Source organism: Ziziphus jujuba, chromosome 12 (assembly GCF_031755915.1).
Source record: "Ziziphus jujuba cultivar Dongzao chromosome 12, ASM3175591v1".
Taxonomy (NCBI): domain Eukaryota; kingdom Viridiplantae; phylum Streptophyta; class Magnoliopsida; order Rosales; family Rhamnaceae; genus Ziziphus; species Ziziphus jujuba.
The window spans coordinates 16829157-16843629 of NC_083390.1; the positions used below are offsets into that span (position 1 = coordinate 16829157).

Here is a 14473-nt window from a genome sequence, read left to right on the forward strand (position 1 = left end):
CAAAACACTCAAATTTTAGCGTTGAGCGGTCAAAATTACTACTTGTCTTCGTCCCTCCCTTTAGCCATGCAACACTCCTCCATCTCCGACTCTCAAACGACGGCGACGGCATCGACAACAACGACGACTCTTCTCTGCCAGCTTAGTTTGAAAGAAACTATGTAAGCAATTCTTTCAATTTCGGTTTCATTTTCTATCTGATTTTTTTTTTTTTTATTTGTCTGAAAACCTTTGCTCTCTGCTTCTTCAGCTCTTTATAAAAACCCTAGCTTTTCTTCTGTGTTTGAAAGTGTGAGAGTGAACTTTCAAAACCTGAGAATAGACAAGTCCGAAGATTTACCCAACCATATCCGACTCATATTCCGTACCATTTTTCTGTGTCGAGTGGTGAACAGCGAGAGTTTCGTGTGACATAGGTTTTGGTAATGGCGAGGTGACTGGTTGGTAAAGAAGCAAATGCTTGTTTAAAGGTTGTGCTTGTTCCTGTTTAGGATTTAGGGATTGTGGGATTTCAATTGCTTATGTTTGTTAGAAGCAGAATGGATTTTGCCATTTCCAAACTATGCATTTAAACTATAAGCTTGGTTTTTGATAAAGATGGAGATTACTTTTGTAAAATTTTGGCTAGGTCAGTATAAATTAGTATTCTGACTAATGCAATTAGGGTTTCGTTTGCTTTTTCATTATTTGATCTGACCCGTATGGCCCAGGCTTCACCATTTATTGTGATTTTTTTTTCCTCATTTTGGAATCAACACATTTTTTGGCTATTATATTTGGTTTCATTGAAGGATAGAGCCTTTATATTTTATTCTTATGAGATTAGTTGGTTGTGTTAAGATGCTCTTGTTGCGCTAATTTTTTAGTGAATAAAAGTGTCTTTGTTATTGCTTATTTCAATTCAGGGGTTAACATCGTTTAGGTCCCTTTTACAGATGAGTCTTGTGTCTGATTCTCCGGTGAATTCATCAAGCAGCGATGACTTTGCTGCACTTCTTGATGCAGCATTGGATTCTGCTTCTTCATATTCATCACCCGGTGATGAAGCTGAGGATGACAGCGATGGTGAAAGTGAGAGGTGCTGTTTAGTTTGTTATATATATATATATATATATATATATGTTTTATATATATATATATATATATATGTTAGCATTACACTTCTTAAGGAGCTAATAAGACTGCATTCTTTTGTTTTCCTATTCTATTACTTTTGCTGATTAAGTATTATGGTTTTTTAATTTTAATTTGTAATTACCTTCCAGTATAAAGAGGCGTAAAGTGGAGAATGTGGAAAGCATGGAGGAACCACATGCATCAATTTCTGAAGTTTCTCTTAAAGAAGTATTAGGTAAATTTTATCATTTGGTTGTTGGTCCGTTGATTGTTGCTTGCATCTCGTCTCCTTCTTGACTGCCTAAATGCTTTCTGGGTGAGGGGTCTTGAATGCCAAGGCCTTACTTTAACAATGCGTCATGAGACCGACAGACTGGTACCTTATTAGACAAATTCTCATTATGTTTGCATGTTCACATTCTTTTTTTTTTTTTTTTTTTTTTTTTTTTTCTTGGTTCATTTCTTCTTCCTTTCATCCTTAAAGTCTGTATATGTGCGTGCATAACATGCTCGAGAAGTTGCTTTGTTGGTATAAGCTGAGAAGTTAGTGGCATTCATGGAGTGATCATGTATTGTCTGTATTTGGACTTGGATGTAAGCTTTAACGATGTTTTGTTAACTTAGATTTAAAGACATCCTGAACTAGTTTTTCCTTCAAAAAGAGAAGGTTTGAAATCATTCTAGATTCTATTGATGATTGAAATTTTATTATTTTCATTCATTTTCTCCTCATATAGTTAACCAATACACTCTGAATGTTTTCTGTTGCACTGAGATGAAGATGCAAATATATGCTAACTTTAATATAGAGTCTTTCTACTGTTCATGTTATTTACAAACTGTTCTTTTTAGGGTGAGAAGAAATTGGATGTTACTACATGATTGTGCATTGATCACTGTTCTTCTGTGCAGAAGAAGAACCCACAAGTCAGAATCCATGTACACATCCTGGTTCTTTTGGAGATATGTGTATACGTTGTGGTCAGAGGTTGGAGCAGGAGTCTGGTGTGACATTTGGGTACATTCACAAGGTATTCCTTCCTTGAGACAACTAGTTGGTGGAGTAATGGTCTTGTTGCCCGTGATTATTTTAAAAATAGTATGTATGTTGATTTATGGGTTTATATGTATGTGACACCCTATCTTTACTTGTTGTAAATATATATATATATATGTATGCATGTATATTACCTTATTTGCTATACCATTCGGCTACAAATGAATTTCTTACATTTGGATATGTGAAAAAGAAAAAAGTTATGGGTTAAGTGAGCTATGATTACCTAAGTTAAGGGAAAGATGAATGGGGCTTTTAGTGGCTAATGCAGGAAAAAAGGTAAAAGAAAATCATACGACTGAAATTTACTTTGTTAGGTTCAGTATTAATGAATAAAAAAAGTTTTGAAACCTGTTACTTGATTCACTTAACAAGATTATTCAAGCTTTACCAGATTTAATATGAAAATTCCTTGAAAGCCTAGGCAAGTTGGCCAATGTGACCATATTGGAATCTATTTTTCAGGTTGCTTGCATGTTTGTTAAAAATGCCTGCCCAAGATGGTAGTGAAATAATTGTTTTTTGAGAGTGCTTTTTAATGATATAAAAATGCTTTGTATGCTTCTTTTACCATGTAGATTTTATGTACTTGTGCTATTTTTCTTTTTATATGTATATAAAAGTTTTTTCTCTTTTTCATTTATGTCTTGTGTACATAGGTAACACTTCTGGGATTCTTTTGATAAATTGTTCTTGTAAAAATGATTTCAGTAACTTAGGATGTAGAAGGCATCATTATTTTGCTTTGTTATGTCCTATCATTGACCAAATACTGTTTTTCTGATAAAAATATGGATTAGCATACATGGGAGAAATGTGAACCAGCTGAGCTATTTAGAGCATTGGTTTCCCATTCTATCCTTGCTATTTGCAGCTTATTATATATTATTAATAAAGTGGAATTGATATGGCAAGAAAAACAATATTTTTTTTTTTTTGGGCAGGGATTAAGGCTTAATAACGATGAGATTGTTAGGTTGCGTGGTAAAGATATGAAGAATTTGTTACGCCATAAAAAACTTCACTTGGTTCTTGATCTTGATCATACATTGTTAAACTCCACTCTCCTTGTACATTTGACATCAGATGAAGAATACTTGAAAAGCCAAACAGATTCATTGCAAGGTATATTGTATTTTCCCTTGATGTGGTTCTTCTTTCTCAATTAATTTTGTTTCCCTGTTATAAGAATATACCCAATGCCATAAATGTTTGGTTTTTTCTGCTTTGTGATTTACAAACCAAATAGAGGTAATCATTGGTTTGATTTGCTATTAAGTTTCTTTTAACTTTCTTTTTATTTTTGCAGCTTAGTGTTTGTATGTGCACTTACTTTTAGACAATTGCTTTAGTTTTTGCTTGGTTTGAATAATTAAAATGTATTTGAAATTCTGGACCATTTTATGGGTTCACTGATCTTGTTATGTTATGCTCTGAATTACAATGAGCTGTTAGATATCTCAAATGGCAGCCTCTTCATGCTGGAGGCTATGCATATGATGACCAAGTTGAGGCCTTTTGTTCGGACATTCTTAAAAGAAGCAAGCGAAATGTATGAACTGCACATTTATACAATGGGTGATCGGGCTTATGCATTGGCAATGGCTAATCTTCTTGACCCTAGAAGAGAGTACTTTGGTGACAGAGTGATATCACGGGACGATGGCACCCAAAAACATCAGAAAGGTCTTGATGTTGTGTTGGGTCAGGAAAGTGCGGTTCTGATCCTTGATGATACTGAAAATGTAAGTATTTTTTTCTCTAATATTTTCAATTTTTGACAATCTTCAATATTTTGAAAACCATTTCAAGAAAACTATCAGCTAGTCAAAATAATTTCAGTAGGAAAAAGAAAAAAATATTGCTGGGTGGAGATAGGTTTTCCTCTCTTTTTTTTTTTTTTTTTTTTTTTTGTTTTGGGTTTCTTTTTTATAATAGAAAATATTTGAATGCTTTAATCATTTGTTATTATTGTATATTCTTCTTGATGTTAAATTTAATTTGAAAAGTTATTCCTTGGAGTGTTATTTCTTGATGAACTGTGTTGTACTAGAAAATCTTAATTACATCTTTTTTCTTAAAATTAATTGTGCATAGGATTGCATCATATGAGGTATGATGTTTTGATGTTATTGAAAAAGCAAGTTCCCTTATCCATTATAGAATGCTTCTTTCTTAATTGTAATTGGAGGGAGCTTCTTCTCCTAAACTGTCTTTGCTCAACTAATTTATTTCTTGTTTATGATTTGATGTACTTAAAGAATGAAGCTGTAAAGTTAACTTATTTCTTAAGTTAAAATGAGCAAGCATGTGAAAAGTCAGAGTGTTGGCGCTGGTTGTAAAGGGCTTTGGGAACCCAACTTTTATGTATTCTTGAAATTTTGAAGAATTGAAATAATTGTTATTGGAAAATTTTGATTTCAATTTTGATCATCCTATAAACTCGGCTTTAATGGTCCCTGAGTTTAGAATTTGATTTGAAGTTCAATATTTTGTGGCCTTTATTGTCATATTTCATTTACGATAGAGGAAGTCTGGAAAATGTGCGTTTTACTTGGCTGAAGTTTTTTATGACTTGGCCTCCTCCTCTTTCTCTTGTCAATAGAACCATAATATGTGATTCTAGTATTTTGTTTGTAGCTGTTGTTTAGTGTTCCCCTCTGTGGTCCCAACTTCTGATAAGTTGCTATTCACTATTTTTTGTTAGTATTAACTTTTTTGCTTTATTAGGTAGTTCAGGTCCTTAGGTCATTGTTTTCAAAAAAATTTATAATTCTTACATTTGAATCATGTCTTAGAGACTGGGAATCATTTCCATAGTCTTTGTGCCTGCAATTTTTCTTTGATGCTATTGATATTGCTATCTATATTGCAGGCATGGACACAGCATAAGGGAAACTTAATACTGATGGAAAGATATCATTTCTTCAGATCAAGTTGTCAGCAATTTGGCTTCCATTGTAAGTCTCTTTCTGAAATGAAGAGTGATGAAAGTGAGCTTGATGGAGCTCTTGCAACTGTTCTCAAAGTTCTTAAGCAAACCCATAACATGTTCTTCGATGTATGTCCCATCTTTCAGTACTCTATCAATAAATGCAGTTATATTTGTCATATCCGAATTTATAGTTGGGGAACCTTTCTGTAGGAAACCAGTGACGGTTGTACAGGCAAGGATGTGAGGCAGGTAAAGTGGTTTATATTTTATCCAATTTAACTTTAGAATGGGAGATCTGCTATTGCGATGGGTAAAACTTATAATTTGGATTGGTATGGTTGTTAAGATACAATTTTCCCATTGTGGTTCAGGTGTTGAAATCTATTCGGAAGGAAGTCTTGAAGGATTGTAAAATTGTTTTCAGCCGCATTTTTCCTACTAAATTCCAGGCTGAGAATCACCAGCTCTGGAAGATGGCAGAGCATTTGGGTGCTACTTGTTTAACAGAACTTGATCCATCAGTGACACATGTGGTTGCAACAGATGCTGGAACGGATAAGTCTCGTTGGGCAGTGAAAGAGATGAAATTTTTGGTCCATCCCAGGTGGATTGAAGCCGCTTATTATTTGTGGCAAAAGCAACCAGAAGAGAACTTCTGTGTTAACATAGTGAAAAACCAATGATCATTCATTATCACTGCTGATAACCCTCTCTAGTTGTGCATAGTTTCTAGCACTTTTGACTTCTTGCTTTCAGTATAGACCAATTCCTCTATGAACTTACCTACGCATACTTTGAAGCATTTGGATCCACCATATCTCCAAATCATATAGCTTAAATTTGTCCAATGCATTTTAAATTTTGGATCCTTTAGCTGTTTTGGGATTTGGATCCTCATTCATTGCTGTAGGAATGATTTGCATTTGGTTCCCACATATCAATATACAATAAATATAATGATGAGTATATTAGTAGTATTGAAATGAAGTAATTTCGTTTTATGTTCCTTAGTTATCTGTGCAAAGTTAATTTTATTTGAGTATTTTGTGAAAGTATAACTTTTTAAGCTTTAGATTTTTATTATTTTAATTTAATCATAATTATATTGGAAAAATAGAAGATTAAATGTCTCAAACTTTTATAGGTTTGTTAATCTTTTACATTTTTTCATCTCCTGTATTGGATATTTACTGTAGTTTTATTTTTGTTGTGAATGACCATTTTAAGTATGGGAAAAAATTGCACAAGGGTAGGTTTGGTTAAGTTTAACAGTGAATTATTTGGTTGATTACAATTGAGCAAAAGTAGATTTTTTTGGTAAAATCAGACTGAACAACCTTTGGGCTGTTTAGGATTAGATGATTACAAATTATGAATCACATTTCTCCATTCAAACTTGTTCAAGGTTTGGGTATTTCCAGTTATTATCTTTGTTCTGTGCTCAGGGGTTTCAGTGTGAGTTTGTTTATGGCATTAAAATATTTTTAAAAAATTTAAAACACATACTTTAAGTCATTTTTCAAATTAAAGAGTTATTTGAGTTCCATTTTTAAAATTTTGCTAGTATTTTACCATATAATAAAACCGAATTAGTGCATACATTTCTTGGTTCTTATCTGCAGCATTATATTTATACATGACTGCAATGATTTTGACATGTACTATTTAAAACTTGTCATAATTATAAACTCTCATTTCAAATCCGTGTACCAAGTAAAGTCAGTACCATTTAAAACTTGTCAAAATTATAAACTCTCATTTCAAATCCGTATACCAAGTAAAATCAATAATGATCTACACCCTTCTAACAATAAAGGAATCCTGAAACTTTTTGACCCCTAAACAAAAAATAAAAATAATAATAAAAATAAAAATAATAAAAAAATACATCATTTGGGTCCCACATATGGGACCCACGTACACGATTTTTTGCTAGAATATAGAATGAGAGTAACGTCAATGCGAATAGTCTACTCTTCCAAGTCTTCTGAAAAAGTCATTTCCTCTTGATATCAAGATTTTGTTGCATTGCATTTGTATCGTGGATAGGCTTTTAGGTCTTTTTAAAATTGCTTGATTTTCTCTATTAAAGATTAAAATACAAAGATTTAGCTATTTTTTTATTATTAATGATCATTATATGTTGATATTATAATAAATATTTAGCTCTATTTAATTTTATTTTATTTTATTTTTTACTTTTAAAATTAAAAGTTTAAAATAATTGCAATTGAGTTGTCATTTGGATATACAGGTCCTATATGAGAAAAAAGAAAAAAGGAAAAAAGAGAAAAAAAAAAAAAAAAAAGGGAAATGGGATTTTTAAGTCAAGTTTTTAAGTTTAAAGGCTTGAAAGCAATATGAAAAGATGGTTAACCATTGAGATGTTGTTAATAAAAATCAAATTTGAGTAAAGAAGAACAATTTGACAGAAAAATATTGTTTTTATTGATGATAAGATGATCACACTGATATGACACATATTAATTAAAAAAATATATTATTGTTTCACAATTTCCTTTACAATCCTGTTGGTGGTTATCACAACAAGGATTACAATGCTAAAAATACAATATTACCCAAAAGATGTATCAAAGTTTGTCTTAAGACAATGGGAATTCTGCTAAAAGATTTTAATTGACGGTTTTGGAAAATTTTTCAATTGCTTCATCATTAATCTTTCCGTTCTCGATTTTAATTGATGGTTTTTGGAAAATTTCAATCACTGACTGCTCTTGTAATTGGTTGCCTTCAAGAAGAGTTGAAAAGGATTAACAAGCAGCAACAGGGTGTCATACTTGCAAAATAATAATAATAATAATAATACACATGTCAGTCGGTGAATGGTAAGAGTTCTGAGTGTCCCATACTCCGGAAGTATTAGAAATTTTTCCCCCACTCTTCCAAGTTTTTCTTAAAAAGTCATATTCCTCTTGATAACAACATTTTGTCCTTGCTTACCTGCCACAAATTTGCATTGCATTTGTACTGTGAATAGGCTTTTAGGTTTTCTAAAATTGTTTGATTTGTATATTAAAAATTAAAATAGAAAGGTTTTTCTATTGTTGACATTACAATAAATGTTTAGCTCTATTTAAATTCTTTTTGACTTTTAAAACTAAAAATCTAAAATAGCAATTGAATTGGCATTTAAATATATAGGTCCTACTAGGGGAAAAAAAGATTTTAAAAAAAGGATCTTTTAGTCAAGTTTTTAAGTTTAGACTTTAGAGGCAAGAAAGCAACATGAAAAGATGGTTAACCATTGAGATATTGTTAACATAAATCAAATTTGAGTAAAGAAAAACAATTTGATGGAAAAATACTGTGTTTTATCGATGGTTAGACTGATCACACTGATATGACAACTAATTAATTAAAAAAATATATTATTGTTTCACATTTCCTATACAATCCTGTCCCTGGATATTACCAATGGTGATGAATAAGGATTATAATGCTAATAATACAATATTAGCCAAAAAAAAAAAAAGATGTCTCAAAGGATTTTTTTTTTTTTTTTGGGTTTTTTTTGGGTTTTTTTTTGGGTTTTTTTTTTTTTTTTTTGGGTGAATAGAAAAGATGTCTCAAAGTTGTCTTAATGGAATTCTGCTAAAATGATTGATCCCGTTGGACTAAGGTCAAGCCTTAGATTTGAATTGCACAAACCAATAACCAAAGTCAAGGCAATTGATGGACCGGCTTAATGCACACTAAAACAATTTGAAAGCAATGAAATTGGGTTGAAAAAAAGGATTAAATATTACCAAATGAACAATTCAAGGGGATTACTTTTCTTGAGGTTGTTAAGCGATAGAGATAAACATTTAAACCAAACAAAGTTTTATTAGCTGACCAGGTCTTCAACATTGACCTGCAAATTCTTTATGGAAAATCCAAGTTTGTCTGAGAAGTAGAAGCTTGAGAAAGATAATTCAAAAACTTTGCAACAAAAGTTATAGCATCCTATCAGAGAATATCACTTCAAGTGGTATTAAGCAGTTGATGCTGCAAATTTCAATGTCTTACTGAAGCTGTAAACAAGTTAGTTCCTATATTTTTGCAAAACTTGGAGATTCATACCAGGAAGGTTATTGTGCAACAGCATCGACTGGATGACGGTATGGGTTTTTTATTTATATTTTTGGTTTTAACATTTCTTTTGAGACTAAGAACTAATAGTGATTACATTAAATTCTAGGTATGATGAAAGAAAGTTGTATATTTTGATTATTGGTTTATAGAGCTAAAGCTCATATAAGTTCATCGTCATATTCATAGGCAACAAGGTTTCTGTAAGCATTCTCTTTCCCAGGAACAATAAGTGGAGTATTATTCAAACTTCTTTCCATCTGCTAAGCGATGAAAGTAAACCATTTTGCTGAAATTTGCTCCCATTTGACATAATAGAACAGTGATCATAATCACTATACATACTAGATCACACAAAAAGTACTGAAATTCATATGAAAGATAGGTTTTTTTAGTGATTATATGCTAGTATAATACTAGTTGATCTAACCCTTCTTACCTTATTCCAGCACAAGCAAGAACCAACTCTGGCTAACAGTGTTGCAGACTCCTTGTTGGCATCCATCTCCGGGATCACAGTTTCAGTAGTATGCATAGAGATAGAACAGGAGACTTTTATTGAATTTGGGTGCTATCTCTATCGAGCTTCTATAGTTGTAATGGAATTAAAGACAACTGAAAATTCCCCACCAAATACAATTGAGATTTTGCAATCTCTATCGAAAAGCATTGACTTGGCTAAGGAAATTTTAGAGAGATGCCAAAAAGGCACCCAACCCATTTCAAATTCAGAACTCGGAAGCATTATAGTGCAGCTAGAGGAAGTGATAAAACACATGGGAGAAAGTCTGAGCTTAATACCATCATCAACATTTAAGGACCAAGAATATGCAGAACTTGCAGTCAATTCTCTTTCGAAAGAGATGCAGAATGTTTGCTTTGCTAGTCAAACATCTCCGAGAAAAGATATAGATATGCAGATGTTGTCTTTGGATGAGCAAGCAAAGAAAGAACTAACACGAACAGAAACCGAAACCGAAACCGAAAGGGACCTCTACTCCATTAATGTAGAGTTTTCCATGGATAACCCTTATCTGTTAGATGCCCCTTACATTGTTAAAAGTGCAAGTAGCAGTACCAGGAGCAGCAGGGTAAAACAAGGAAGCATGAGCAGCTCCATAAAGGCCTCCCAACAGGTAGCTCAATTCATGGAGCCTATGTATGAAACTTTCTTCTGTCCATTGACAAAGAAAATCATGGATGAGCCAGTCACCATCGAAAGTGGAATAACCTATGAGAAGAAAGCAATCATTGATTTGTTTGAGAAGCATGGAAATACAGAGGAAGTTTTCTGCCCGGTCACTTCCCAGAAGTTGGTTAGCAGAGTTTTCAACAGCAACATTGCCCTCAAGTGCACAATTGAGCAATGGAAGGAAAGGAATGAAGTAGCAAGGATTAAGGTTGCTCGGACAGCTTTGTCATTAGCTAGTTCAGAGCAAATGGTACTTGAAGCAATAAAAGATGTGCAAACCATCTGCCAAGGGAAGCCACAGAATAAGCTACAGGTTCAGGCTGTGGGGATGTTGCCTCTGATAATTAGGACTCTGGAGTATGAAGACACAAATGTTAGATTTGCAGCACTGGAACTTTTACAAAAGTTGGCAGAGGATGATGATGACAGCAAGGTTTTAGCCCTTTGACATTTCCCCTTTTTTTTTTTTTTTTTTAATGGAAAACAATAAGACAGATAAGTCTATAACATGCTTAAATGCATTTTCGGATATCCATAATTTCAAAAAAGAAATAGTAACATAATATTTTATTTTCTAGTCTTATGACATTTGTTTAGTGTCAAAGCATATTTGCATATTAGAGTAATCATTCATCCAGAAGCATGGTTTGAAAACTTCAAAAAAAAAATTCTTTAGATTTATTTTATATTGGTGGTTTTTTGTGCAGGAAATGATTGCTGAGGAATTGGATTTTTCGCTGATAATAAAATTGCTGTCTTGTAGTCACCAGCCTTTAAGGCACTCATCATTGCTCTTGTTGCTTGAGCTTTCGAAATCCCAGTACTTGTGTGACAAAATAGGTTTGGTTCCTGGAGTGATTCTAATGCTGATTACCATCAAATACAAACCATCAACTGATGTCTTTGCTTCGGAGAAGGCTAATGAAACCTTGAAGAACTTAGAGCGATCACCAACAAATGTCAAACTCATGGCAGAAAATGGATTTTTAGAACCCCTTTTGTATAACCTTGTTGTAGGTAATGTTCTGAACATTAGTTGCAATTTATCATTTGCATACAGTTTTTTTAGTCCCTCCAAGTAATTGGGTTGAAGAAACTGCATAATAAAATGACAAACACAACTTAGCAATATGTACATAGAAAGTATAGGAAACTTGTAATTTTTGGACTTTTTCTGGCATTTCAGACATGGTTCTTAAAAGTAGATATGCTTTCTAACCAGAACTTTTATCAAATTCAAATAAAACAGGAAATGAAGAGATAAAGACAGAAATGGCAAGCTACCTCGGAGAAACCGTTCTTGAACATGACAGCAGAACCTATGTGGCTGAGAAGGTCTCTCCTTCTCTCATCGGAATGGTACATAGTGGAAATCCTCTCACTAGAATGGCAGCATTTAAAGCTTTATCACAAATGTCATCATACCAGCCTAATGGAAAAATACTTATAGAAGCTGGTATTGTACAAATCATGGCTGAAGAAATGTTCACTAGGAGAATCTACGATGAACTAATGGACTCGAAAATTGAAGCAGCTGCAATACTTGCTAATATATTTGAGTCCGGGCTTGAGCATGAGAATCTCCGAGTTAATTCCCATGGACACACAATGGCTTCAGACTATGTAGTGTACAACATCATCTACATGCTCAGGAACTCAACCCCAGATGAACTAAACGTTAACCTTATCAGAATTCTTTCGTGCCTGACAAAGTATCCCAAATCAATGGCCACAATAATCTCATTGGTTAAAGAGATTGAAACAAGCTTCACCCTCATCGAACTCATCAACAATCCGCATGAAGAACTTGCTGTTGCTACAATCAAGCTATTAATTATGCTTACACCCAATATGGGTCATACACTAGCAGATAGACTTTGCAAAACGAGAGGGCAACCAGAGAACCTTATACAGATCCCAAATGACGTAACCAGAATCACCGAGAAGCAGGCAGTTTCAGCCAAGTTCCTTGCAGAACTCCCACACCAAAACCTGACACTAAACTTAGCTCTGCTCTTCAAAATTGCAGTCCCAACAATCCTTCAAACTATCAGCCAAATTCAAAGAAGTGGAACAAGATCAAGCAGGTATGCAACCAGTTATCTAGAAGGCCTAGTAGGCATTTTAGTCAGATTCACGACGACTCTATACGATCCTCAAATACTGTTTCTAGCAAGAACCCATAATTTCACGATGGTATTCTCTGAACTTCTAATGAAATCATCAAGTGATGAAGTTCAGAGGTTATCAGCAATTGGGTTGGAGAATCTCTCATCAGAATCAATAAATCTGTCAAAACCACCACAAGTAAAGAAAGCCAAGTTCATGAATCTAGTTAATCTGCCAAAGTTTCTATCTTTTAAATCATCAAGAAAAACAAAAATAACAGTTTGCCCAGTTCATAGAGGTGATTGCTCTTCAGAAAACACATTCTGCTTAGTCAATGCAAAAGCAGTAGACAGATTATTGGCTTGTCTAGACCATGAGAATGCAGAAGTAGTTGAAGCTGCATTATCAGCTCTATGCACTTTGCTAGATGACAAAGTGGATGTAGACAAGAGTGTGAATATGTTGAACAGTGTTAATGCCATACGACATGTTCTGAATGTTGTTAAAGAGCATAGACAAGATGGTCTATGGCAGAAATCGTTTTGGGTGATAGAGAAGTTCTTGAAGAAAGGTGGGGGTCAGTCTGCTTCAGATATATCTCAGGATAGGTTGTTACCTGCTCTATTGGTCAGCGCTTTTCATCATGGAGATGGTAATACAAGGCAAACGGCTGAGAAAATTCTAACACATTTGAATAAGATGCCAAGTTACAACACTTCCGGGTATACCATGTGAAAAAAACAAAAAAAAAAAAAAAAGAAAAAAAAAAAGAAAAAAAGTTCATGTGTAATGGTCTTTAGTACTGTAATGCTGTATTAAGGAAATGCGAAGTTCAGGAGTATGAGAGTGTGATGGAAGAATTGCTTTTTCTTCAGTCTGTAAATCAAACATTGCTGTCACCAGAGCATGCCGTGGTGTAAACGATGAAAGGTAAATTCTGATGATTTGATTGTTTGTTTTGAATTTGGCAGTGAGTGTTTATGCTTGGAGTTTCCAATTACAAAAAAAAAAAAAGAAAAAAAAAAAAGAAGTAATATATATGTACGTACGTGTGTCAAAATTTAAATTTTCATTATTTATTTTGAAAAATAGAATATAAAATTAAGTAGGAGTGTAAATGAATCAAGTTTTAACATTCTTAAGCTCGGTTTGCATAATTTTTTAAGTGCTCAAGATTTAAGCTCATAAAATTTTAAAATAACATGTTCAAACTCGATTCGGTTTGTTTATGAACAGTATAAGCTTAATTCGATTCAGCTAGTTACAATATAAAAATTTAAAAACATAAATATTTATTTACTTAAAATAAAAAATTTAACAACAGTTATTAATAAATTTATTTATTCTATTAATTTGATTATAAATTTATTTTTCAAAAATTATAAATTTATGTTTATAAAAAATATTATTTATGCATTATAAACATTTAATACGCTTATATTCATAATATAATTTTTTTACAGTAGCATATAAGTAATAAATTCGATTTACTCACATATTTACGAACTTGATTTATTGCTTAAAATTAACCCACAAGTTTCATTTCTTATTTAACCTAAACACATTTTTTTTAAAAATCATGTTCGACCGAGAGCTCGAGATCAGAGCTGACCTCGAGCTGCTCGAGTTTATTTGCAACTTTGAAATTAAAAATAGAAAAATATATTTATATTTTTAAAATCATGAATTTTTTTTTCTTGTTAATCGATGGAAAGTATGTAAGGTTTTTATTTATTTATTTGCGTTATTTTCTGAAATTTTACATCAAAACTTAAAAGTACGGTTAACATTTATTAATATATTTGGAACATTATTTCTCGGCGAAGAAACATGACAGATGGATTGGAACTTCCAATAACGGTTTGACCCAAAAAAAAAAAATGTTATGATATCAATTTTTGAGCTTGGAAATTAAATAATATCCCAGCAACTTTTAGTGCTGTACTTCATGCTAGATCATTTCAAACCAGTT

At 32.8% G+C, this 14473-nt stretch overlaps 2 protein-coding genes across 4 annotated transcripts; both read left to right on the top strand.

Annotated features, from left to right (window-relative positions):
• On the top strand, positions 1-6118 carry LOC107429120 (RNA polymerase II C-terminal domain phosphatase-like 4). 2 transcript variants are annotated; one of them, XM_048463030.2, is made up of 10 exons: positions 14-161; positions 251-470; positions 936-1078; positions 1266-1351; positions 2029-2147; positions 3118-3298; positions 3629-3918; positions 5049-5234; positions 5319-5357; positions 5480-6118. In XM_048463030.2, the coding sequence occupies exons 3-10, from the start codon at positions 936-938 to the stop codon at positions 5789-5791; spliced, it is 1356 nt and encodes a 451-aa protein (XP_048318987.2). In that variant the 5' UTR covers positions 14-161; positions 251-470; the 3' UTR covers positions 5792-6118. The 2 variants fall into 2 exon arrangements, with proteins under 2 accessions (XP_048318986.2, XP_048318987.2); XM_048463029.2 differs by lacking the exon at positions 251-470 and having other exon boundaries at positions 1-161.
• A 2791-nt stretch (positions 6119-8909) lies between these two features.
• LOC107429113 (putative U-box domain-containing protein 42) lies at positions 8910-13464 on the top strand. 2 transcript variants are annotated; one of them, XM_025078065.3, is made up of 5 exons: positions 8910-9229; positions 9390-9476; positions 9650-10825; positions 11100-11409; positions 11642-13464. In XM_025078065.3, exons 2-5 carry the CDS (start codon positions 9471-9473, stop codon positions 13234-13236), a joined length of 3087 nt encoding a protein of 1028 aa, XP_024933833.3. In that variant the 5' UTR covers positions 8910-9229; positions 9390-9470; the 3' UTR covers positions 13237-13464. The 2 variants fall into 2 exon arrangements, with proteins under 2 accessions (XP_024933833.3, XP_015895246.3); XM_016039760.4 differs by lacking the exon at positions 9390-9476.
• Positions 13465-14473: the final 1009 nt, after the last annotated feature.